Source organism: Mustela erminea, chromosome 9 (assembly GCF_009829155.1).
Source record: "Mustela erminea isolate mMusErm1 chromosome 9, mMusErm1.Pri, whole genome shotgun sequence".
In the NCBI taxonomy this organism is placed as follows: domain Eukaryota; kingdom Metazoa; phylum Chordata; class Mammalia; order Carnivora; family Mustelidae; genus Mustela; species Mustela erminea.
Genome location: NC_045622.1, coordinates 70,236,102 through 70,263,072, shown reverse-complemented (window position 1 = coordinate 70,263,072; position 26,971 = coordinate 70,236,102). Strand labels below are relative to the sequence as shown.

The 26,971-nt window shown below is 42.7% G+C and overlaps 1 protein-coding gene across 21 annotated transcripts in view; it reads left to right on the top strand.

Annotated features, from left to right (window-relative positions):
• Positions 1-8,944, top strand: part of SOX6 (SRY-box transcription factor 6) — a 607,305-nt gene extending 598,361 nt beyond the window's left edge. For all 21 annotated transcript variants that reach the window (XM_032360340.1, XM_032360336.1, XM_032360356.1 and 18 more), the window contains one exon: positions 4,731-8,944. In XM_032360340.1, coding sequence (XP_032216231.1) covers positions 4,731-5,034 — 304 coding nt within the window. In that variant the 3' untranslated portion in view covers positions 5,035-8,944. The remainder of the gene's footprint in view (positions 1-4,730) is intronic.
• The last annotated feature ends 18,027 nt before the right edge of the window (positions 8,945-26,971 follow it).

Below are 26,971 nucleotides of genomic sequence, written 5' to 3'. Positions count from 1 at the left end.
GGCTGGAGGTAGCAAGAAGTAGATGGATTCTGGATGGATTCCTGACAATGGACCACTAGAATTTGCTGATGGCCTGGATATAGGGTTTGAGAGGACATACATATAGTTACCAAGGATTGACCCAGGCAGCCAGAAAGATGAAGTGATCATTAACCAAGATAAGAAGGCCCTTGAGAGGAGAGGTATATGGTGATGATCAGGAGTTTGGTTTTTGGATCTGTAAGGTTGAGATGCTGTTTTGATATCTAAATCAAATAAGAAGTTATATACATATATGACTCTGGAATTTAGGAATGTAGTGCTTACTGGATATACAAATTTGAGAGTTGTCAGCACCTAGATAATATTCAAAGCTATGAAAAATGGACAAGCTCACCAAGGGCATGAATTTAGATAGAGGCAAGACAAGGTACAAGGACTGATCCTTGGGTACTTCAGAGTTTCAATGTCAGGTTGATAAGGAAGGAGTGCCCATCCAGGGACCTAGAAGGAGAGGTAATGAGATAGGAAGAAGAACAGAAGACCAGCAAAGAAAGCAGTTCAGCCAGGCAAAAGGTGGCCAGCCATATCAAATTCTGCCAATGGCATAAATCAAGTAAGATGAGGACCAAGAACTGACTCTTGAACTTAACAACATGGAGCGCACTGGTAGTATTGCCTTTACAAGCTGTATTTCAGTGGAGTATTGGGAGTGATTGAAGTAGATTTAAGAATTTAGTGGAAAAATTGAAGAGGATGAATATACACAGTTTTTCAAAGAGTTTTGCCTTAAAGGAGATAGAGAAATAGAGCAGTAGCTGGAGGGGGATGTGAGTCAAGAGAGAGTTTTGTTGGTTTTGTTTTTTCTAAAGTGGGAGAGAGGGCGCCTGGGTGACTCAGTGGCTTAAGCCTCTGCCTTTGGCTCAGGTCAGGTCTGGGGTCCTGGGATGGAGCCCCACATCAGGTTCCCTGCTCAGCGGGGAGCCTGCTTCCCTTCCTCTCTCTGCCTGCCTCTCTGCCTATTTGTGATCTCTCTCTCTCTCTGTGTGTCAAATAAATAAAATATTTTTAAAAAAATAAGTAAAGTGGGAGAGGTTGTGGCATATTTATGTGCAAATGGGAATGATCCAGGAAAGAGGGAAAATTGATCATGCAGATGGGAGAGACGGTCACTGGAGAGAGATCTTTCGTAAGCGAGAACAGATAGTTTCAGTGCAGAAGTGAAAGGATTGGCCTTACTTTGCATTACAAATTCATTCAAAATACAGGGAGGCAAGCAGAGAATTAAAACAGACAGAGGCAGATGGATAAATGTGATTGGTGGGAGCTTGTGAAAAATTTCATCTGATTATTTCTAATTTCTCCATGAAATGGAAAGCCAGGTCATCAATTGAGAGTGAGGATATGGGAGAAGTTGGACATCTAAAGAGAGCTGAGAAGGTGTGAAATAATTATCTAGGAGAGTAGAAGAGGGAGTGGCATAGGAAAAAGTACAAAATGAGGGCTGTACAGCACCAGAGGCTAATTTGAAATTCATGCTCAAAAAAATCTGAGACTAGTATGTATGCATGGTAGTGTGTTATTTCTGCAGCCAGTTCAGCTATGCGGGAGTGCTCAAAAGTAGGCAGAGAGTTCAAGTTTTGCCTTGTAAGGGAGGGGAGAGTACCTGCGAGACAGTGACTAACCACAGAATCTATCCTGGGTAACGAGGTAAAGGCAGGACACAAGGGGGTTGGGACAGGGACAGCAAAAATTGGTTGAAGGATCAAGGAATTGTAGATGCCCATGGGGTGGAAGAATGATTGGACTGGGGTTTCAGAGGAAGAAAACTAGAAAGAGAAGATGTGGTGGTCATAGAGTGGGACGTTTAAAATGGACATCAGGGTGGGGTTACAGCTGGAAATGATAAGGTCTGCTGACACAGGAAGGGGGCCAGAGCACCACCGAGGAGAAGTCAAGAACTTGAGATTGCAAGGTGTCGGTATTATCACCTCCATGGACAGTGAGTCATCAGGAATTATGGCAGAAGAACTGTTGGAGAGGGAGTGACAGTAAGCCAGGAAGTAACATCTTTAAAGAAGGAGGGGCAATGATGAGGCAGGAAGTAGACAGGGAGTCAGTGGGTGACACAGTCTGGCATCTCTCTACCACCAGTAGCTGGCTTTTGGCGATCATGTGCCTCACTCCAGAAAGTAAGTTGTGCCCATGTTTTATTTGTTTGTTTTTCGTGTTCAATTACCAGCGTAATGTCCAAGTATGTTGAAGTATGTGGAGCCCAGTTTTGAAGAGTTTGATTCTGATCCATATTGCCACGTATTTTTCTGATCGTGTAAGCTTGCCTTCCTCGCCAGGGTTCACCTCCTGGCTCTCATGCTCCTATGGCCTTGGACAAACATTCTGAACTCTCTGAAACTTAGTAGGTAACTTCATCAGTAATGAGGGGAAATAATATTCACCTCTTAGACTTATTGTGAAGGTTAAAGAAGATAACGTGAAAGCATCTGAGCATAAGCACCTAAGCATTATCACCAGCACATAATAGGAGCCCAGTTAAAATTTATTTAAGAGACCAATACATGTAGATAGTTTGACTAAAAAATACTACAAAACTGACCATCTATTCTTTCTGAAAAAAGAATGTCCTTTATGAAAAGAAGGTGTACCATTGGATAGTTAGTGTATGGAATGTAGAGTTTATGTTACAGATTAGCTCACCAAATTGGGAAATCTGTAAAATGGGTTAATATTGCAATAAAAGTTTTTACCCTACACTCATTATGTGATTAAGGCAAAAATATTTTTATTGCAATTATCCAAGTTCTGTAAAAAATTTAATGAGGCATTCACTGCCTTGGGCAGGCTAGCATGAAATTTAATTTGCGTTAATTTGCCCAAAAATTAGGAAGCAGAATATAATGTTTTTAGAATTTGATTCTTTGAGAGGGAAACTAGTATTTGAGAAGATGTTTCTGTGAGCAGATCTAGATTTCTCTATCATCTTCTTCAGGCAATAAAAAAAAAATCACCATGAGTTTCATAGGGAACGGATCAATATCAGGTCTTAATGCCAACTGGGTACCGACAGGATCTATAGAAATCAGGAATTTTTCTGAGACACAAAGAGCATAGTCTATTTGTCAGTTGAATATCTAGAGAGGAGAGAGTGGTAAAATTCAAGTCAAGTGAGCTAGTTTTAAAAGCTGGCTCTGCTGGGTGTTGAATGCAGGACTTTACACAAGGCCTTACCTTCTTCTTCTGAAACCTGGGCATGACAATGCCTCATAGGGTTGCCGTGTTAATTGAATGAAGTAATATATATGAAAATATTTGCTATATTATATTAGTCAGAGGTGAAGGAATCATAGTCATCCCTTCTGGGGATTGGAAAAAGTAGAAGATAGCATCATGCAGTATCTCACAGAGTGAGTCTGGGTCATTCCCATCATTGATCCTTCTACCAGGCTGGAAGGCATGCAGGGCTTTCCGAGAAAATTATTCCAGAGTTACAAGCCAAAGAATGGCTTGTAACTTAGCTGCTTCTTCATAGATTCGGGATATTTTTCTGACTGAGGTGGACAGAAGGATTTAACGATATTGTAGAGGGTCAGTAAGAACCATTCAAGGGATGGACCAACCTGAAGTCATGAGTATTAAAAGATGAAAGGACCTTCTAAGACTTCCCTGACCCCAGCTCTCATAAACATCTGGAAACCAAAGTTCAGAAAGGATAGTTACAGTGATATTTTGAAATGAATTTAAATGGTAATTATTGTCCATTCAGGTTGAGGAACACTTGGTAAATATCGCAACCATGAGAATATTTTTTCAGTCATAGTCTGTGAGCTAGGTGTCATAGGTCTTTAATTCTTTCAACCAATTACAGTGCCTCAAGGGAAATTGAGAGGCAGAGAGCAATGTCTCCCTGTAGAGGGAGAGACTGACCTTCATACAGGGTCTGGTAAGTTTATTTGAACCAGAGTACCATTATGACAGAATGATCTGGTGTGACCCAGTCTTGGCACCTGCTAGGATCTGAGATGAGGCAATGTGTGTTATTCTGATAGGTCACAGGGCTCTCGCCGCTCTTCCCTCCTGACTCCTCCAACCCAGTGCCCGGCCAGGGCCTCGGGAGTCATGACATCCAAGATGCTCCTTCCATAATTATGAAAATAGAAGCTCCTTAAAGGAGCATCCCTTCCAGTTCAGCCATAGAAATAGGTAGCTATTTGCATAGATAGCAAATATATGCTTTGCTAAATCTGACTCTCTGGGACATACTCGATCCCTTCTCATCTTGATCTTCCCTTTGTACGACTCTCGAGCCAAGCTGAAGACACGAGCCTGCTTAGCAGCATCACTAAACTATATGTCACGCTACCAGTTATTTTGTTTTTATCATCCTGGGAGATCTTAAAAAATGACGTCACATGTAACTTTTGGAATTGACTACAGCATTGGTTTCAAATGGCAATTGTTATTCAACCTTTGCCATATGTAATGTTGTCAGAACCCTGCTTTTATGTTTCAAAACCATCAATAAGTTGCTCCATTGTCTTGCTTAATGCCCAACCGTAGCAACCTGGGGTGAGGACGTGCAGGACCTCCAGGGAGCACCTTTGTTCCGTTCTTTGGTTCACTTAGAATGTCAAACAGAGCCCCCTCTCAGAATGTGTGGGGGAGGAATTCGAGTACCCCCTGGAAGACCATACAGATTTCCCCCTGTTTTATTTTATTTTTTTGAATCCATACAGGCAGCAGCCTCAGATTCCAATCACCACAGGAACAGGCGTTGTGTATCCTGGTGCTATCACTATGGCAACAACCACACCGTCACCTCAGATGACATCTGACTGCTCTAGCACCTCGGCCAGCCCAGAGCCCAGCCTCCCTGTCATCCAGAGCACTTATGGTATGAAGACAGACGGCGGGAGCCTCGCTGGAAATGAAATGATTAATGGAGAAGATGAAATGGAAATGTATGACGACTATGAAGATGATCCCAAATCAGACTATAGCAGTGAAAATGAAGCCCCTGAAGCTGTCAGTGCCAACTGAGGAGTGTTTGTTTGCTGAATTAAAATACTTTGACATTTCACCTCCCCTCCCCCAACAAAAAGTTCTTAAAGAGCCCGCATGCATTTGTGGCTCCACAATGACATCAGCAGAATGGTCTTAATTGTTTCGTAAAGTGTGAGACAGATTCAGTTTTCCCGGATTTTTCATGAACTTGAGTTTTTGTCGTTATTGTTATTGTTGTTGTTGTTGTTTTTTTAATTTAGGTGAAGACATATTAAATATGAGACACCAGGACTTGAAAACTTATCTCAACCCATAGCTGTCTTACAAGTCTTATATTTTTGTCTTACTTTTTTTTTTTCCTTTTGGATGTTGATAAAGGTTTAAGTTACTGTTTTAGATGGGGTTAAACATTCTCACTCAGGTATGCTGTGCCGGCCTACAGGTTGTGAATGTGTTTTTATTCTGAATTATTGGAGAGAACAACTGAGGATTTCATATTGTGAAACAGAAAAGTCCACAGCGTGTGCAGCTGCATGTAGAGCATATTCAAAAGGCCTCGGAATTCCATTTTTCCACGTGTAGAGTTAAACTCTGAATGTGCCAAACTTTTCTCAGAACTCTTGAATCTTCATATTTTGGAAGTCTTAAAGGAGACACTGCGAAGTCTTAGACAATCTTTGGCATCTTAAAATAAATTAGCAAACCACACATTTTTTTTTTCCAGAAAATGGTAAAGTACTCAGGAATCTGGAGACAAGATATTGTAAGGAACGAACAAGGTTGCCACAGTGCACGTACCCAATCGTGTTTGCCTCTTGACGTGCCATCAGTGCGTGATGCGCCGCGACGAGCGCGCCCCAGAGCATTCACCACACCAGATACCCATGCGGTGGTCTTCTCTCCCTGAGACCACCTCTCACTACATCCATTATCCCTTCGCCTTTTAACCCTGACATTCAGTCTTAACACATTTTCTCTTAAATAATTTATTCATTCCAGAATGTCAAGGGTCCACTTACTATTTATTTGAAAAAAAAATGTTGGTGGCATTAATTTAATAATTCTTGTTTTTCACCCTCCTTCCCTGAAGATCTTTTCAGCCCCTTTCACCTCCTTCTCCTGCTACATACAAAAGGTGTACATAGTGATTTTATGTCCCCAGAGCATCTGGAAACATTTCTGAAACAAGATTCTGTTAAATACTTATATTGTTTTCAAACATAAGTGTCTATCTGGCTGGAGGGCTGTGTATTTGGATACAGGTGTAGAGTCTTACACTTCAACAGGTCTGCCCCTGAGGTTCTCTGGGACCTCAAGTCTTTCGCCAGACTTCCCCTCTAATACAGTCTAGCAACAGTGGTAGGATCTGCATCAGTGGCATTTCCTCTAAATGCCCTTCGGCAGCAAGGGGCAGCAGTGGTGACTGCCAGGCAGGAGGGTCCACAGCCAAGACGAAAGCCCAAGGTTGTGGGCCACAGAGGAGGCCACAGCGATGCTGTCATGGGCTGGCATCTCCACTCCGAGCTGCCTTAGCCCTTCTGGCACGCCTAGGGAGTTTTGGTTTTTGTTTCTCTTTTGTTTTGTTTTGTTTTTGCAAAATCCCCAGGATGAAGGAAGCCACATGACAGCCTCAAGGCAAAGATAGAGGCAAATAGTCAAGATACATCCAGAGAATGAAAGAAAACCATAGGGAAGGAGAAGGAGGGGAGATACATTCCCTGTAGGGGATGTTCCTACTGTTAACTCTGGGGAACGGATGACTCCTGGGGCGGCCGCTGAGCTCCTCTGGCTCCCTCCCTCCATCGGTGGCCACATGGGTTGGGGGGCAGGGCATGCCTCCCTGTGAACACGATTAACAGCACTGGACACAGGAGGATTTCTCTGGAGATGTGCTGGTGGGCAGGGAGGCAGTGAGGTTTCATTCCCCTCTCCTACCATTGGAAGCTCAGCTATGCCATTTTGACCTTCCTGAAACCAGGACTGACTGCCTATGGCGGGGGAGGGAGCCTCGCCCGGAGTGGTTCAGTGGGAAAATGTCAGTTAATGGGACAGTTCACCTCATGGGACAACCCAGAATCTGATCACCAGGACATAGGAACGGCCCCATCAGATTTCTTGAGCCATTTTGTCACTTGGAAGAAAATAGTGTACCTTCATATTTATTTAAGGAGTGCTCAAGGCCATACCTAATAGCAATAAATAGGTCTAGCCAAGATGTTACTGGCTGTGTCATTAGCTGCGAGTGCTCTCCATAAGCTGATTAAGGTACTGATAGGAATGTTTTGTTTGTAGTATTGGTTGGGGATTGGAACTTTGTTTTTGTACATTTATTTTAAATGAGGAGGAGGCCATTTTTTTCCTCAAAAATGAATATTTATTATTGTCTTACTGATTTTTTTTTTTGATTATATACCTCTCCTCCTCACTTCATACTCGTGTTTTTTTTTCTCTTTCTCTTTGACTCAGCTTTTGCTCTCTCCTCCTTTTTTTATTTTGCCGCATAGGTAGATTGCTATATGGCTAGCATTGTATTGTATGTAATTAATTTTGCACAAAGGCAAACATTTAGAACAGTAGGTTAATTTTGTTTGTTTTTATGACCATGCCAAAATAATATTCTGGGCTGGTGGAGAACAAAGGACTGTTCTTTAGGACTGAAACTTGATTTTGCTTATAGTTAAAAAAAAAAAAAAGAAAAGAAAAAAAAAGAAAGAAAGAAAAAAAACAAAAAACACACACACTCACAGATGTTGTTTCGTAAGTGTTATAAGCACTGGATATAAATGGTATTTTTTATCACTTCTGACTAATGTGAAACTGTTGTACGAAAACGACATGAACAAAAGTCATCTGTTTCGACTCGTGTGGGCTTGCCTCACAGTTGCCGGATTTGAGTCATTTTTATGTCTTGTTATTTCATTTATTTATGCAAAATACATGTGTGTATGAACACTTTGTTTTAGCTCCAGCTCTGCCTCGGTACTGGGGTGCAGTTACTCCTAGCCATGTTCTTAAAAGTGAAAGGCTATTCAGGAATGATCTGATTGTAAACGTCTCTTTCATTGGGTCAAACAGTGATGCTGTATTTGAATCTAAATTCTGCGCGTAAGCAGTTTATTTATTAGCCAAGTGTGGCTCTAAATATCCACGGAAATTAAGAATGACAATCATAGGGATCACTTCATTTTCTTTTCAGTGGGGCTTAAACAAAGTTCTTATGACTTTACCATCTCATTTTAGATTTTTCTAATTGTGTAAATATAACATAGAAATAGAATTTATTTTTGGTTCATGAGTACTTAGTGAGATATAAGTTATGTATTTCCTTTTCGTTCTCTATCCGTATATGTTGGTCCAGACTAGAAGTTGACAAGTCACTGTACCTCATGGGAATAGTGAATTAGCAGCCGCAGTGAGAGAGCAGTGTTCCACCTGTCGCTGGGGCAGTCAAACCCTTCTCCCGGGTTCCCGTGCAGTTTGGAACCCACTGTCCACAGACTCAGAATTTTACTTACTTGTTTATTCTAGAAACTCGAAGAATTGAGCATCCTAAATTTCCAGTACAGCTGGGGGGAGAGTCAATTTGCTTTTGTTAGTCTGCCTAAATCTTATAACGGAGTTCTGTGACCATTTAATAGCAAGAAGCGTGAATGCCATTCTACAGGCAAACATCTGCCTCTGAGATTGACCGTTAATAAAAGTCCTGCCGTGCCAATTAGATTAAAGAGTGCTCATCAACTGTTTCCTGGGCCTCCTATTTCACAGTATCTTCAAATCAAAAACAGATCATCTCCATGTTGCTAAAAAAAAAAAATTTACAGGATCAGGATTTTTCCTCGTCACTTAGAATAGGGACACTGGCCCACGATCCTCTCCTAAAAAATGGACCATATGGGGGAGGAAGGAAGGAAGGAAAGAAAAGAAGGAAAGGAAGAAAAGAAGGGAGACAGAGGAAGGAAGGAAGGAAGGAAGGAAGGAAGGAAGGAAGGAAGGAAGGAAGGGAGGAAAGGAAAGAACAGGAGAAAGAAAAGGTCAGTCCGTGCACAGGAGCAGCCAGGCAGGCGGTCTCTCCATCTCTTTGGCAGAGGGGATGCAGCACCTTTTCCAGGAAGGTGGGAACATCTGTCATTCTCACGCGTATACAGCCCGATCTTTGAGGAGGACACCAGTTGGCTTCACTTGGTATTTGATACTCCCCAGCCTTGTCCTCAGGCCTGATTCGATATGCCAGGGTCCTGACTCAGTCTCCCGGGCCAAGTTCTAAATTCAGGTGTGGGCTCACAGCGCTGTCGAGCTTGTCAAATTCTGGCCTCCCCTGAACATTAGCCCCACTGGAGCCTGGGGTGTTTGAAAAGGGTGTGATCGCTCTAGGGCTGAAATTAAAGGCTTCTTTCTTTTCCTTACGAAGCTGGGCTGCTGCTTCGGCACACACCCTCCCGAGCCAGGAGCACAGGCACTAGCTGAAAGCCGGGATTGTTCTGAGGAAGCTCAGCTACCCCCAGTAGGAAGGCAGCCTGGTCACTTGCACACCACAGGCAGAGGCTGCTTCTCTCAATATACTCATTTTGCAAAGAGCTGACCTCTACCTACTCATTAGGGAAAGGAAAAAAGAATCACTTAGTAGTTTTAAACCATATGAGAAGTCCTGTACCAAGTGCCAACAACTACAAAGAATGCAGCTAGAGGAATGTAATGAAATTATTCTTGGGTCTTCCTTTATAATGAGAAAATGACAAGAATGGTTGCTGTAGCCTTGCCTGATTTTGTGCACGTTTTGTCTAAGGACTGAGTTGGCACTTAAGCTCACTTCTCAACGTATAATAATATTGTATGACCTCATTTGTCCTCTTACAGAAGCACTTGCATCATTTCCTTAAGTCATCTGCCCCCTGACATGTTTTCTTCCTTAAATAAACAACTTCTATCTATTATTCCTGCCGATTATGTCCTGTTTCTGATGCTATGTACTGTTGAGCATAACCCTCTGCTAGGATCATTGAAAATATTGATATGCAAACACATTTCCTTCTCATCCCCACCCCATCTTTCCTTCTGGGGACAGACTGCTTTCCAAAAGCTCACGAACAAGTATTTGGAATGCTGGTACCTTTGGGGCAGGGCTAGAGGGTGGGGGTGGGGGGGAAGGGGAGCAGAAAGGTAATGTTTAGCGCAGATACTCTTCCAGCTGGTGTCCGTGGCTATAGGAACGCTTGACGGCAACTCGGTGACCTGTCTTGCTCAGTAGTTTCTTGTTCCTGAAGAACCACAAGCATAAGGTGAGGCCTCAGTGCTGGTGCTCTTGGAGTATGGGGAATGTGCAAATATTTAACTGTTTTGTATGCTGCACATTGCAGATCTGCTCATGTGCATTCTCCGTTTGTCTTCCTTTGTCATACGTGTTTTTGCTTTTTTGAAAGTGCAGTCTTTATGGTACCCTTCTCCGGCTTGTAGCAAATTAGAATGCTTAGCATTTATGTTCATTCATTTATTGTATTTGCCATGTAAAATTTTTATTACCTTAGACAAGCTTATAAGCTGTTACTACATAACTTATCTTACTGTAACTCTTTTATTTCCCGACCTTGTAATTTGTTTGTGATGTATATTGTGAGATTGTATTCTATGTTAATTTAATCAGCACAATTCACTGACATGCTGGACTGACATGCTGGCTGCTGTTTCAAAGTGTAAAGTTCGTGTAGGCTGTTGGGACAACTGCAGCTTGTTGTCAAGGTACTGTGCTTTGGGTCCTCTAGCAACACTGTGGGTGTGGCCCCTTAGGATGCTAAGGGCATTCGCTATACCCTCGAGCAAATTTAACTGCAGATTTTCTTTGTAGAAATTCTATGTATAACGCAGGTACCTACTTGGCCCATGGCTGGTAACTATTTGGGCAATTAGAAAAAAAACACAAAAACCATAAAAACTAGTGTCTATTGCTGCTTTGAATATGTTTGAAAGTCTGAAAATGTAAATAATTTATCAAAAAAAAAATCTTGTACAGTCCAGTGTAAAGTTTTTAAATTACCTTAAGGGTTGCCATCACATGTCTCTTACACTCTCCTCTTGATAATGGAAAAAAAAAAGTTTGCTAAGGATTAAAGAAATGGGAAAAGAAAAAAAAAGAATCTCTTCAAATTTAAAGGAATGAATCATTGTTCTTAGCTTTGTTGCATACACACATTTCTTGGATTTCGTTGTGCAGTATTGACGTGAGATAAACTCGACCTTGAATAATCTTTCAGTGGTACTTTTCAAAGTCTTCCCCTCCTCTGCCTCATAATTAAGGGAAAAGACAACATTGAAAGACACACTGTCCTTATCTACTATCCTGGTGTATGTTGGCACCTTAGCTACTTTTTTTTTTTTTCTTTTTGCACAAGGTGCTTTCCTGATATGTTAAACATGCCATCTTTGGGTGATAATGTATATGCCATGAAGGGGCCTCGGCCCCTCAGGGGAGTGTCTATAAGAACTGCCTATTTATGCTCATTTACCTCAAGACTGTCCTCTCTACCCTTAATCTAGTCGTCATACTCCATCTTTTGTACTGCTGTTGACACTTACAAATTAAAGATAAATTTTGTTTTATGACCTCTGTGTACGGCCTTGTCTATGCCCTGGACACTGTTCCCACCGTGGAGCCCGGGGAAGGCCCGGGCTCGCCCCCGCTCGCCACTGGAGCCTGCAGGCCCTCACCTCTGCCCAGCTGGGAGGTGGGTCTCAGAAACTCTTCAAACCCATTGGCCTGGGAAGACTTGCCTGCTTTTGTCATCCTGGAGCCTCTGCTGCTGCGGCAGGAAATGCTTGTGGATTTAGACGGTAGGAACGGGATCCAAGGTGGATTTTTGTCCAGAGAAGATGAGAGAGAATGTCAGTTCCCATTTGCCTGACTTCTGCATGACAGTGAAACAGTTTATAAAATCTCCAGGCATCCTGGGGTCTGAACAAACCTCCAGGGCCAGCCTCTCTTCTGACACCGACCTCTATGAGCCTAGCAGCCGCCACGAGTGCAAAATGCCGCATTTCTGGAACCTTTGCCTCCGCCGTGGTTGGGAGCGGTTGGCCCATGTCTCGGTTACTTCTTCCTCGGAGAAGAAGAGCTCCCATCCCATTGCCCAGACAGGAGTTGGACTGGGAGTGAAACTCTGCTCTAAATGATACCAGCTTGTGAGAGTCTCGGGATGGAGGTGGCGTAGTGGGCTGAAGGGTGAAGGGATCTGGCCTTGGAAGGAGACTGGTGCCCCCAGCTGAGCCAATGCTGTGGATGCCAGAGGTTAGTGACCAACACCTGGAGAGTGAGGCCAGGGGGTTGGGGGGAGGCCCAGAACTCTCTTTTTCAGTATTTCCAACCAAAACAGAGTCATTAGAGAAAAGATAAGGATTTGCAGAACTTTTCTTTATCACAAATTGTAAGTTTGGTACAGCTGTCCTGAAAACCTAACTTGTCCATGAGCCTCCCTCCTACCCTGTGGCTTCTTTTTTTTTAAAGATTTTATTTATTTATTTGATAGGCAGAGATCACAAGTAGGCAGAGAGGCAAGCAGAGAGAGAGGAGGAAGCAGGCTCCCTGCTGAGCAGAGAGCCCAATGTGGGGCTCGATCCCAGGACCCCGGGACCATGACCCAAGTCGAAGACAGAGGCTTTAACCCACTGAGCCACCCAGGCGCCCCCACCCTGTGACTTCTTAAAAGCCCAGGTAAACATCAGGCATTGCTTTGGGACTCCAGCCAACCTGGCTCTGCCACTCGCCAGCTGTCTGACCCTCCCCAAGTGAGTCCTGAGTCTTTGCCTCTGTGAATGGGCTAAGAATCCCTGCCTCTCTGGCTTGTGGGGAGGATTAACAGCACGTGGAGAAGAGGCATGCACGCCCAGCACATGGATAAAGACTGCCTCCGTTGATCAGAGAATGTCTGAGCTTGGGGACAGCCTCGGTGTCACTGGCTGAGCAAAGCAAGGGACTTACCTGAGGCCTTTGTTCAGAACCTGGTCACACGCTTGATCGTGCGGTAACCTTCCTGCAAGCTTTTCTCCTTCCCAGTGCATCCTTACTGCTGCCTTCCATGTTCCCTCTCTTCTTCTCTCCCAAGTCTTCTGGCTTTCTGTAGCCGACCAGACAGAATCCAAACATTCTATCTGGACGGCCAAGTATCTGCAGATCTGCCCACCTTGCTTGCTGCCCGACATAACCTTCAACTTCTTCCTCTTCCTCTCACACCCCTCAGCCTGTCCACCCCCTGGGGCTGTTACGCCTCCTTTCACTGGGATACAACCATCCCCTTCTCAGTTCGGGAAATTCACACCTCACCCCAGATACCCCTCCTGCTCAGGCCTTGCCCGGCTCACCAGGCAGCGTCAGGCTCTCCCTAGGCTCCCCAGGGCACTTGGAAAGGATCTCTATGACCATATTTCCCACATGGTAATCATTTGCTTCTGTGTCTGTCTTTTCTGTAGATGATAAGCTACTGAAGCCAAGGACTGTGCCTGGGTGTTCCCAGCTTCTAGCACAGTGCTTGGTGTATAGTAAGAACTCGACGCTAGTTGTGGAAGCACGAATGAGTGGTGGCAGCTTGGCTTCCACATGTGGAATGCCTGCTGGGTCTTACGTGGTGGGGAAGACAGAGCCTGTGGGGGTACCCTGGTGTTAGTCACTTCATCTGGAGAAAATCTGTAGTTGAAACAACCCTATTCACTCTGTGGGAGCCATTTCCAGTCTGTGTGGTGGCTCTTCCTCATCAGACATGAGGTCAGTAAGAGTCCCCATGCTCTGGGGAGGTCCCACGCGTTGGAATGCCCAAGTTTCCAAACCTAGGTTCTGTCCATGGTTCCAATCCATGGTTCTGTCCTTCTTTGTGGGAATCCTGGCTGGAGTAGGGAAAGGACAGACCAGAAAGAGGAAGTTTCATCGGTTTGCCCTACTCATCCCTTGACATCCCAGGGCCCAAGATTCCCCTCCACTCTGCCCAGGGTCCAGGGTACGGGAAGCCTATCCCCTGGGCATTCGTCATGGAGGAGAGGGAAACATAGCTGCTCTATTTGCTGGGGACAGTAAGGGCAGTCATCCCACAGGGTGTCCACTTCATATTCTCTTCCCCTTTGACAAACTCATGGTGCAGGTGATAATAGCTCTTTCTCCTATTAGTATCCTATAGAGTCTTGCTTTCTCAAGATGTGACCCCAGATCAGCAGCATCTCTTACCTGAGACATATGATGGCTCCAAGTGGGCCACACTGAGTAGCAGGGTCCAGAACCCAAAAGACTCTGATTTCTACCTCCTCTTAGTCAACAGTACACCATGGAATGGAGAAGTTCGGGAGTTTTATCCTCACTTGATCCAAAGTCACACAGAGATTAAATGGCAGTACCAGAACACACACTTGTTCTGATTCTAAACACAGTTGATGTATTGTGTATGGCTCACGGTAGTCCGTAAGGATTGCTTGCTCATGGTGCGGCCCTGGATTTAGACCCCGATTACCACTAAGAGTCCTGAGCTGTATTGCTGTGGGAGCACCCAAGCATCGAGGGACGGTGGCCTCTGACAGCTCCAACACTGTAATTCCCTGCTCTGGCTGAGCCATGGTGCCGGGCCAAGAGAGACCCAGGCCAATAGCGTGACTCTCTTAAGCCCTTGTTCTACCATTCCCTCTATCGATGTCCACCTAGTTTTTTGTTGTTGTTGTTGTTGTTGTTGTTGTTGTTGCTTTGGCACTAGGCCAAGTAGCCATTGAGAAGATCAACAGGAAAGTGTCTGGATTCTGGGAGTGGAAGACAGAGGAAGATACCCAGTAAAGAGAATAATTGGGGAAGCCACATGTCACCCTGGCACTAGGGATCTTGGAATTCTAGGTGGATTATTCATTTGCCAGGCTTTGTAAACCCATGCCCTGGCAGACAAGACTGACCTTGCCCAGTGTCCCATCAGTCACTAAGTGCCATGAGCTCTGTCTCTGCCATGTGCTCTGATGGTTTATCTAGGCTCCACTCCCTCTGTTTCCACCTTATCCTGTCTTCACTGCCTGATCTCCTAACTCCATGGTTTCCAGATCTCTAGACTCATCAGACTATTAATGTGTTCTCCCACGTCTTTGGGCTTTTGGTCAGTTCATGCCTGTCTCAGTTGCCCTTCCTCCATATCTATCAATGATCATCTTTCCCTTAAGGTCCAACTCAAAGGCTGTCTCCTTCAACAACCACTAAAAAATCCCAAGAACCCATTTTGTAGCAGAAATATTACCAACACTCCATTTGGCCTTTACCAGCAGCTCTGAATATTAGGTGCCCTTTTCCCTATTTTACAGAAAAGAAACTGAAACACAGAGAAGTCATGTGGCTTGCTCATGTCTCCCAGTTAGTCAGAATGTCTTCTTGCCTCAAAATGAATCTTTCTCTCCCTCTAGTTCACTTTCTCAACCTTTTTTTCTTCCTATTATCACCACTTAAGGAGCCTTTTAAGACATCCTTTCCATAACTTCACACCCTTCATGAAATTTAAATTCTACAAATATACTATCTGCTTGTGTAAATCTATGCATATCTGTGCTTTATTCATTAAAAAAAAAGAGTTTTCACCTCCTAAGAGCCAATTTTTGTCCCTTTGGGAGCATGTTATTGCCCCTGTTGAGTTCTATATCAAGTTCACAGTGAGGTTTGGCCCTCATCTTTGAGTTTGTACCAGACTCCCTGCTACATTGTGAGTTCTCTTCTGGTTACTCTAGCTTAGTAACAACTTCCCCCAAAACTCAGTGATACAAAACAACCATTTCTTATCCTCACAAAACCTGTGAGCTCACAAATTTGAATGGGCACAGAGGAAGGCCCTGCTCTGCTCCACACTGTCTGGGACCTCAGCTAGGAAACTCAAAGCCCGGGGCTGGAATAAGTAGAAAGCTCCTTTGCTCTCACACTTGGCAGTCAATGTCAGGTGCTGGGTGAAGCTACAGGCCAGAATGCCTACTTGTGGCCTCTTGGACTTCCTTACGACATGGTGGCTGGGTGTCAAAGGCGAGCAACCCAGGAGAGAGAGTCTTCTTTTTATGGCCAAGTCCAGAAGTCCCACACCATCTCTCCCACAGTACTCTCTGTTGACGTGATCACAAAACCACACTCAGTTGACAGGGGAACACAGACTCCACCTCTCGTGATAAATAAGGTTTTAAACAGTATATGGATGGGAGATGTTGCGTAGCTATTTTTGGAAAATACAATCTGTTGCACTCTGCTTATCTGTGACCCTTGTGCCCCACCTCCAACTCCCACTCCATCTTCATAGGGCCTTGCATGTGGTGTAATTTTGGTATATTTGTATGAAATTTATTTGGATGCTCCAAGTTGAGAGGATGAAGCCCCACGTCTTGGTCCATTCCTGCCCTTACCAGCATGTGGTTATCATGGTCCAGAGATCCCTGGAGAGGCCAGCTGTGGGCAGGAGGCTTATACCAAGGGTCCCTAGAAGCTTACACCAGGAGGATGCACCAAGGTTCCCTAGAACAGATGGTGAGTAGGGAGCATCACAATTAAGATCCTGATGAATAGTCCCCCCATCCCCCACCACCTCAGGGGCAGTCCAGTTATTTCTGGAAATGTTCAAACCAGTTAAATTCTTCTGTATATTATATGCATAGTATATATATTTTATATTATATATAATGTAATTATATATATTTATCCACATATACAGATAAATAGATTGATAGATATGGATATATAGATAGATACCTACATACATACATAGAAAGTGAGAGTGAGGGAGTCACTCAGACTATTTACAATAGAATTTGACTTATACTCATTTCTCAAGAAGCCCGTCGAAGAAACTGATGTTGTCACTAACCAGCAAAATTCTGATAGCTCCCTGTTTGGCAGTATTCTTTCTATATGTATTGATATTTTTGTGTACACTACTATCATCAATACAACAAAAGATGTTTTTAAGTGATAATAATCAATACTAGGAGCCATAAAGTATATACAAGAATAATTTAGCTTTTTTCATGCTCAGGAAATAATAGTTTAATGTTCTAACAGTCTCAAATATGACTTCCATCATTAATCAAACCCAAAAATTAGATTAAGGAAAACAATGTCAACCTTAAAAGAATCTATTAAGTTTCTGACTTTGGATTAACATGGATCAGTTAACGGATATTATTTGTAAGCCTAAACTAGGTCTAAAGGAACAAGAATATTTACTACACTCTTTATTTGAATATTATTAATAATTCTATTTTAAAGTACTGTTACACATTAATTTTAATAAAAACTCAGTATTTTCATTATAAGTGTTATTAGACAAAAAGAATAAATGAGGCTGGACTTCTATGAAATGCAAAGTGTAAAATTTAGATAAATTTTTGGAAATGAAATAACATTAATATTATTAGTGACTAATGCAGGCTGGTAAGAAAGTTAGGACAAAACAAATAATAATATGAACATAGAAGAACAGTCAGGATTCATGGACAAACCAGTTATTCTTTCATGATGTAATATACTGCCTTGATTAACCCTTGGGTTAGAATATATTTAATTTTAGGGGCACCCAGGTGGCTCAGTCGGGTAAGCATCTGCCTTTGGCTCAGGTCAAGATCCTAGGGTCCTGAGATCGAGTCCTGTATGAGGCTTCCCACCCAGTGGGGAGCCTGCTTCCCCCTCTGCCTCTGCTGCTCCCCCTGCTTGTGTTCTCTCTCTCTCTCTGTGTCAAATAAGTAAGGAAAATCTTTTTTTAAAAGTATATTTAATTGTAGAAAGTACTCATTCATTCTGTACTGGGATAAAGAAACCTTTATGAAACCATTTGGGTGCATTTATTACACATTTTGAAAATAATTAACTTTAAAAAGACACTTGTTTATTAATACTGAAAATAATAACACCTGCTCAATATACGGATTTGAGCTACTGGAGACTAGGAAGTAAGTCCCCAAGCAGCCACCTCGTCTTAGGCCTGGGTCTGGGGACACCTTTGGTTGTCCACCTGCAGAAGTAACCTGGACTCGGAACGATGCCAGGAAGGCGGGCAGTTGATGTGCGGGGGGACAGCAGCCAAGCATACTTGCCCTGGACAGAGTTATGGAAAAGACAAGTGGTCTGGACCTTAAACTGTGTCAGATAAGACATACCAAGGGATAAGTACTGCAGCTATAAATACAACTCAAGAAACTGGATCATTTTTCAGGCTGTTGAATTTCAAATGCCTGCCAAACAGAGTGTAATATCTGGGACTCTATTTTTGCAACTCAACTGCAAGGAGTGGCTAAAGTCCAATTAATTTAACCAAGAAAATCTGAGAAGTGAGGACCAGAAGAGTTAAATTGCCCAATCAAAACTTGGAATTGAAATGAATTTCACAAATTAAATACGTTTGGAGGGAACTCAATTTAACCCTACATTTCAGTCAACTCCACAGTGATAGAATAAAGAGATACAGAAGGCAATAAAGGAGAAGAATATTGATTATCTCTCCACTGCAATCCAGGGGGTCAGACCATTTGGATAGATGAATTGCATCAAGTTTTTTGGTTGGCTTCCTGGGGAGGGGGGAATAATTCAGAGACTTGAAGTTATCTGGGAAACCTCCTCTTCAAACAAAACAAAACAAAACAAAAATCCACAAAGCTTTGGAGAGAGCAGGTATTGCATTATTTAGATTTTGTTGATTTTAAGTGACAGAAATCCAATTTAAATGGTTTCTGTAGCCAAAAGGGGTTTAATGGCTTATATAACGGAAAAAGGACAAAGCATGGCTTCAGGCATGGCTGAATACAGGTGTTACAGGGCATCACAATTTTATGCTTCTGTGTCCCTGCTCTGCTCTGATAGTTAGTCCTTGTTCCCAGGGAGTTTCTTTCCATGAGATATTCCTTTGCAGCTCCAGATTTATATTCTCTCAGTTTTAATTTCTACAAAAAGAGGCCTTAGAGAGCTGCTTGCCAGTTTTTCAGTTTTGAGAATTAAGGACAGATTTCCTACTCTGAGTCCTCACTTTGTATATCTACTTTGCAGAGACCACAGCTGAGACACATAGAAGATTATGATCATTTTCTCTTTCTTGCACGAGTTACTTCACCTGTAGTTCAGGATTTTATCTAGTTACTTTCACTTATGAAACTATGCTTTCTGTTCCAACATAGATCACTTACCTTATGGTCCCACTGCACAATTTTGACCTTGGATTCTTCCTTCCCTATCACACTGTATGCATACTTCTCTCGTGTTAGATGCCTTGTTTTCTAGATCCCATGTCTTTCTTTTTCATTGTTTGTTCCCTTGTTTTGGTGGAGAGCATCCTCCAGGTGCTTCTTGAGAAAGTGTGCCTGTGAGGTACATGCTTTTTTGAGACATCATCTAAATATCTATTCTATAATCATACTTTTTTAATAATCTGTTTGGATAGATTTCTAGGTCGGAAACTATTTCTTGTTAAACTCTTGAAGGTAATGCTTGTTTTCTAGCTTCCAGGAGAGCTACTGAAATGTCTAATGCCACACTGATACTTGTTTTTTAGTATCCAACACTCCTCTACCCCCATTACTTGTAGGATCATCGTCTCTTCCTCAGTGTTTTGAAATTTCATGATGACCTGCCTTGGTGTGGTTATTTATTTATTTATTGTACTATGCTAGTTACTCGGTGGTCCCTCTCAGACTGGAAATCATATCCTTCAGTTCTAGAAAGTCATCTTGAATTACTTCTTTGATGATTTTCTCTTTGTCTTTCTCGAGAACTCACAAATTCAAATGTTGAAATTTCTGATGTGGTCTTAATTTTATTTTTCTTTCCAATATTTTCTTTCTCTGTATTTTTGCTTTATATTTTGGGGGAATAGCCTCAATTTATAGTCCACATATCATTTGATTTTTTGATTTCTGTATCATATATTTTATGTCCAACATTTTCTTTGTTCCCTGGAAGTTTCCTTTCTCATAGCACCCTGGTTTTATTTTATGGAGGCTATAAACTCTTCTTATATGAAAATATGAAGGCTACTTAGTCATTTTTTTTCCTCTCATGTTCACCATTTCATCCTAATTGCTTCATTCATTCATTCAACTTTTATTGAACACTTACTATATGCCAGAAGGTTAAAAACTTGGGATAATTCAGGAATAAAACAAATATTTCTGTCCTTGCACAGCGTACATTTTGTCGGCTTTTTTAATTGTCTTCCTTTAATATTAGAGACTTTGCTAAGTATTTGGGGAACCTTAGCGCTCTGTCCATGTTGAGGAATAGGGTCCAAAAAACCCAAAGGAAGGTTGTATGTAGGAGGGAGAGCTTGTCATTCCCTATCTTTACTGTAAGTGACACAGCCAGGCTTCTTCCTTGGAGAACTTCTGATATCAGCATGTCTGGATCTTCTGGAAGAGTCACCCAGTGGAGATCTTCCAGCTCCCTGGCTGGTAAGTCTAAACCTGATGGCCAGCCTTCTGCAGACAGAGCAGGGAAATACTCAGTATGTTACGTTTCATCTAGTCCTTCATTTTCAGGCTGATGTCTAGAGATTCTCTATTTTAGCCTTGTAGAGCCCAAGTCTCCAGTGGTTTCTGCTTGCTTTCGTTTTGGCTTTGTGGGCGCTAAACCCGTTACATCACACCGTCTCTTTTCTTCCATCTAAAGTTTCAGCGCTAAAGTCTTCTCTACTGTTCCCTTTGTCCTTTGGGTTTCCGCCTTTAAAAATATCCTTTTAGAAATACTTTAGTAATGTTTTAGGAAGAAGCTGAGCTTAAATGTATGTGTTCATTCTGACATTTTTAGCAGTCCTCTGAATCCTTAATGGGTTTTTCTTAGAGGATAAAGAGACTGGAGTTCTCTCATACCTCCTATGGGCCAGAACAGAGCTGGGCATTTTTTAAAAGTTTTTATTTTGATTCCAGTTAGTTAACATACAGTGTTGTATTAATTTCAGGGGTACAATATAGTGATTCCCCACTTTCATACAATTCCCAGTGCTCATGGCAGCAAGTGTCCTCCTTAACTCCCATCACCTACTTCACACACCCCCACCCTGCCCCCCACTTAGAGCCGGGCATTTTAATGTGTACTATTGAACTTAATCCTCATGACGATGAATTCTTTGGCAATGAAAAGTAAGGCTCTGGGAGATTAGTTAATTTGATGATGAGTGATTTAATTCCACTTAGAAATCATTGGTTAAACAAGTATTAAGTGCCTCACACTGTGTAAGCTGCAGAGAATGAAGTTCATGTTGACATTCCGTCTTCTGAACCCAAACTTAGGAGCATCCTAGACTCTTACTGTTGTTGTTTTCGTCTCTTACTGCTTTTACCTCTTGAGTATTTCTCACCTGTGCCCTCCCCTGCTTCCCAGCGAGTGCTGCAGGCTTTGAGATAGCTTTACCGGACCTTGCAGTAGCATATTAACAGGGCTTCATTCTTCCAATCTTGCCACTTCCCCTGCGGCCAAGGTGTTCTTTCTGAACTGCAATCTGACCACGTTACTCTTTTGCTGAAAACGTACATGCAGTGGACATTGCTGCTGCGTGCCCATGTCTGACACAGCTACCTGACATTTACCTGTACTTGGGGAAGAATCTACTTTGTCTCTGAGTCCTCAGCACTTAGGGTAGGGCCTAGCCTCCTAGGTAGGCTCCATCAGTGTTCACTGAACTGGACAAAACATAATAGTTGAAGACATCACGAGCTTACACTCTACCTCCTTGGATTGGAATTCACCAGGATTCCAACCCAGATCTGATGATGCTGGGTCTCCAGATAGCTTCCCTGTTGAGCCCAGCGGTGACATTCCCATACTTGTAGTCTACCCTCTCCTCACTCTCTGGATGCCCTCAGTGGGATCTGTCCTACTGGCCCCCAGGGCTTCCTCTGTTCACCTCCTTGGTCTTCTACTCCATCCCTAGAGAAAACGGAAAGTACTAAGACAGATATTTAATCCAAATACTAGGAGGGTGGGGGAGAAAAGAAGGAACCACAACCCTTTCCTCTTGGTCATGGTAGGAAATCCACACACTACGTCTTAGGGTGGCCTTGGGGGCTCAGCTGTTTTATGTTCTGGATCTTCCAGAGTTGTCCACACATTTAACCTCCACCCTAGGAGCAGTTGATTAGATCGTCAGGGGACAGGAAGGATAGAAAAAGTTTATTTGGTTTTAGCATTACCCATATAGTATTAGGTGGGAATTTCCAAGAAATTATGTGGCAATGACGTTATAACTTTCACACGATGGCTGGAAACAACATTATAAAAATATTACCTAACACGACTCCATATGGACATATGAAATTTCATTCCATTTTATACATGTAATTAAGTGGCCCACATAATGAAGTACTGTGTGTGCAAAGAAGGAGATGCCTTTTGTAGGTGAAAGATAGCTAAGGCAGGAACAACACTCACATTTTAAAGGGAGAATAATCAAGCAAGGGTGGCTAAAAATTATTGCACTTCATTCTATAAACAACTTAAACTTGATGAATTTTTCCCCTCAAAGCTAGTCTTCTAGTTGTAAGCAAGACAAATACATTCAATATCCTTCTGCTAAAATACTCTCCCACCCTCTTTACTAAAGGTGGTGAGTAGAAAATGTTCTGAGCTTGGGATCAGACAGAGCTAGGTTCAAATCCCAGATTGCCACTCAGTGGCAAAGTGACCTCAGATAATGGGCTAAGACAGGGCTACCCAGAATGTGGTCCTTGAAACAGCATCATCATCTAGGGGCTTCCCAGAAATTCAAATTCAAAGGCACCACCTCAGGCCTACTGAATGTAAGTCTGATGGTGGGGACCAGGAATCTGTGTTTAAACAAGTCCTCCAAGGACACCTCAGTGGCTCAGTGGGTTAAGAGTCTACCTTTGGCTCAGGTCCTGGGATCAAGTCCTGCATCAGTCTCCTTGATCAGTGGGGAGCCTCAGTGGGGAGCCTGCTTCTCTTTCTGCCTGCTACTCTCCCTACTTTTGCTCGCTCTCTGTCTCTGGCAAGTAAATAAATAAAATCTTTTTAAAAATGAAAAAAAAAAATAAACAAGCTCTCCAAATGCACACTAAGAATGAGAGCCACTCCACCTGAGCTATCAACATCTCAGTTCCCTTCCCTGTTAATGGATGCTTTATGGCAGAAAACCCAACACCAAACAGCATAGAAAGAACAGGAATTCAATGGTACACAGAACCAAAATTCAGAGCTGGAACTACCTTCCCATGAGGCTTGCTCCAGCACCTCCGTGTGACCCAGGGTCCCTTTATTTTGAGTTTCTGACATCCTGGTATAAAAAGGGCTCAAAAGGGAAAATCAGCTGAGGTCTAAAGTTACAGTTTTTGCAGACCTCAGTTTGAAAGCCGACATTCATATCATTCACATGTTTGCTGAGCAACTCCCCCATGTCCGGCCTCACGTGGGTGATGAGGCCCAAAACTAAGCCGCTCTGCTCACCCCCAGTATTCCCTGGCTTGCAGTTCTCCAACATACTGTGCTAGGTTCTGCCTCCCTGCTTTTAAATGAGTTGTGTATTTTTTTCTGAATTGCCCTTCTTTGCCAGGACCATCTGGGGGAACTCCCATTTCTCACTCAGAAACTACTTGGACATGGACTCCTTTCTAAAGCTTTCCCCAGCTCCCCCGCCAGCGATAATCTTCACTCATTGTGCTTCCGCCTCCCCTGCCATGTGCCGTTCGTCTTGCCTGGGGTCCCCGGCGTCAGTATGTGTGTGTAAGATCTGTCTTCCTCCCTAGACAGTGAGCTCCTTGAAGGCACAGCCCTTGTCTCATCATTGAAAAACTTCTAGCCACTGGCACAGGGCCAAGCACAATGCAGATGCTTAACAAATCATACTGGACCCAACTGATCCTTCTCAAAATCGGAGGTATCCGTGGAAGGCTGAGCTTACACTGTGAAGGACACCATGGAAGATACAGGGCATTAACCTACAGCTGCTACGGAGCTCACAGAAGTCAGGTAGTTCAACAGCAGTTTGAGAGGCTCAGCAATGGACTGGACTGGAGCAACACTGTCCAACAGAACTTTCTGCAACCAAGGAAGCGTTCCCTATCTGCGCGGACTCCCACAGTAGCCACTAGCTGCCTGGGCTATTGAACACTCCAACTGTGATCAGTGGGACTGAGGAGTGGAACATTCAATTTTATTTAATTTCACTTAATTTAAATGTCAATAGCCATATGAGGCCATCAGATATCATCTTGGACACTGCAGATGTCCAGGGTGACTTAGAGTAATGTGGTAAAAAAGGAGAGAGCTGAAATTATTCTAGAAGTAGCAGCATATAGTGAAGAACATCCGGGAACCTCAGGCAACCCTAGCTGCACCCTCCAAAGCAGGCTCTGTGGCTGCCTGTCTCGCAGTTCTGCCCTCAGGGCCCAGGGGCTGCCAGGTTCTCAGCGTCATGCGACACAGCAGATACCAATAGCTACTTGGGAGCTGGATTCCAATAATCAATTCTGAAGGCATCCTTTGGGGCTGAATTCGAATATGATGAATTATGCCAAGAGACATCCATGTTTCTATCCTTCCGCTTAAGAATCTGTTCCCCTATCCCAGGAAAATTCAAGGGGACCTATGAATTACAGAGATGCTGAAACATTTTTCGTGGGTAGTATATTTCCCTTGTATAGGCTCTGTGGGAACTGGGAAATCCACAGAGGCAAACACTTCGGGAAAAGTCTGTGTGAGATGTGCTGAGTGAAGTTTGAGGGTAACACTAGGCTCCCCGGGGGCTGGATGGGAAGCTATCTAGTCTCTTTTGGGGGCTCCCTAAAATAGTAAGTAGAGAAAGCAACCTTCGAGAACAACCTTCTCTACCGAGACCTCTCAGCCATCTATATGAGCAGAAGCCAGTGCCTGAATGCCCCCCATCCTCAGTGGGGACAGATGACCTCTCTGGACTGGGTTCCCCAGATGGGACCGGAGGGATGGAGCTCAAGTCCTGAGAGCCAAGAGGTTGGGCAAAGTGGAAAGGTGAGCAGGTGAGCTGAGAACTGAGAAGACAACAGGGGCTAATGGAGGATAATTTGGAACTGACAGAGGTCTGGGTGGGGGGCACCTGGGACAGAAATTGGGTAAAGACTGGAGCCACGGGTCTAGGGGACAAGCACCAGTTGGCTGGGAGCCAACAATGGATGTGTATGTGTGTGTGTGTGTATGTGTGTGTGTGTGTGTATATGTGTGTGGTGTAACAGGGGGAGGGTATGAGTCCAGAGTGAGAACAAATGTCAGTCCCAATAGGCCACTGAATGAAACAGTAATTTTGGAGGAAGAAACAAAAATAAAAACAAAATGATAATGAATGCACACATTGACTGTGAAGCATACAGACAATGAATTACATTGATTGCTTTTCAAAAACTTAAACTAACCTTGCATTCCTACAATAAACCTCACTTGATGTGTTTTTCTTTTTATATGTTGTTAGACCTGATTTGCTAATATGTGAAGGATTTTTGTGGTCAGATCCATGGAAGGTAGCAGTGATTTTTGTTTTCTTAAAATGTCTGTGTCTGTTTTTGCTTTCTGGGTAGTGTCAAACTCTTAAAAATGAGCTTGGGTAAGCTTCGGTTAACTTTTTCCCTAAATATTTGAAAGAATTTGCTAGTGACATCTCTGGCCCTAGAATTTTCTTTGGGAGAAAACTTTTAATTACAAAATCAATTAATCTGAAGGACAGGGAACTATTCATATTTTCTATTCTTTTTTTAGTAAGTTTGGTAATTCATATTTTTAAAATAAATTTGTTATCTTCATCTTCTTCAAATGCATATTCTTGTGTGTGTGTGTGTGTGTGTGTGTGTGTGTGCTTATTCAATCCATTTAAACAAACAACAAAAAAGGCAGTTTGTCCATTTCTTCTTCCACCCCCACTTCCTTCCTCTGGAAACCACCAATCTGTTGTCTCTATGATCTTGGTATTTAGTAAAATTCCAAATATAAGAGAGATTATACACCATTTGTCTTTCTGACTTAACTCGCCTAGCATAATACCCTCAAGATCCATTCATGTTGTTGCAAAAGGCAAGAGTTCATTCTTTTTTATGGCTGAATAATATTCCATTTATTATCCATTCATCCATCAGTAGATATTGAGGTGTTTCTATAACTTGGCTATTGTAAATAATGCTGCAAAGAACACAGAGGTACAAATATCTTTCCAAGTTAGTGTTTTCAATTTCTTTGGATAAATACTCAGAAAGAGAATTATTAAATCATGTGGCAATTCTATTTTTAGTTTCTGAAAATCTCCATACTCTTTTCCATTATGGCTGCATCAATTTACATTCCTACCAACAGTGCACGAGTGTTCCCTTGTCTCCACATCCAACGCTTGTTATTTCTTGTCTTTTTGTTAGTAGCCAATTTAACAGGTGTGAGGTAATAGTTCTGGTGGTTTTGATTTGCATTTCCCTGGTGATTGTTGTTGAACATCCTTACGAAAAGATGGACCTGTTGGCCATCTACATGTCTTCTTTGGAAAAATCTCTACTCACATCTTCTGTTCATTTTTTTAAATCAAACTGGGTTTTTTGGTTTGTTTGTTTGCTTTTGTTTTGCTGTTAAGTTGTATGAGTTCTTTATATATTTTGGATATTAGCCTCTTATCAGAGGTACGATTTACAGGGATTTTCTCCCATTAGGTAGGCTGACTTTTCATTTGTTGATGGTTTCCTTTGCTATGCAAAGCTTTTAAGTTTGATGAGTCTCACTTCTTTATTTTTACTTTTGCTTTTTTTCCTTTGGGTGTCAGATTACAAAAAATCACCACCAAGACCTCTGTTAAGTTGCTTATCACCTCTATTTTCTTTAAGATTTTTAAGGTTTTAAGATTTCATTCAAGACTAATCCCTTTGAGTTACGACTGGTGTAAAGTGTGGTCCAATTTCATTCTTCCGCATATGCCTGTTGAAAGTTATGTTACCCATCAAAAGTCAGCGTCTTTGCACATTTCCTCATTATCCTTCCCTCTTTTATTCTTGATATTTGTAGCTTTTG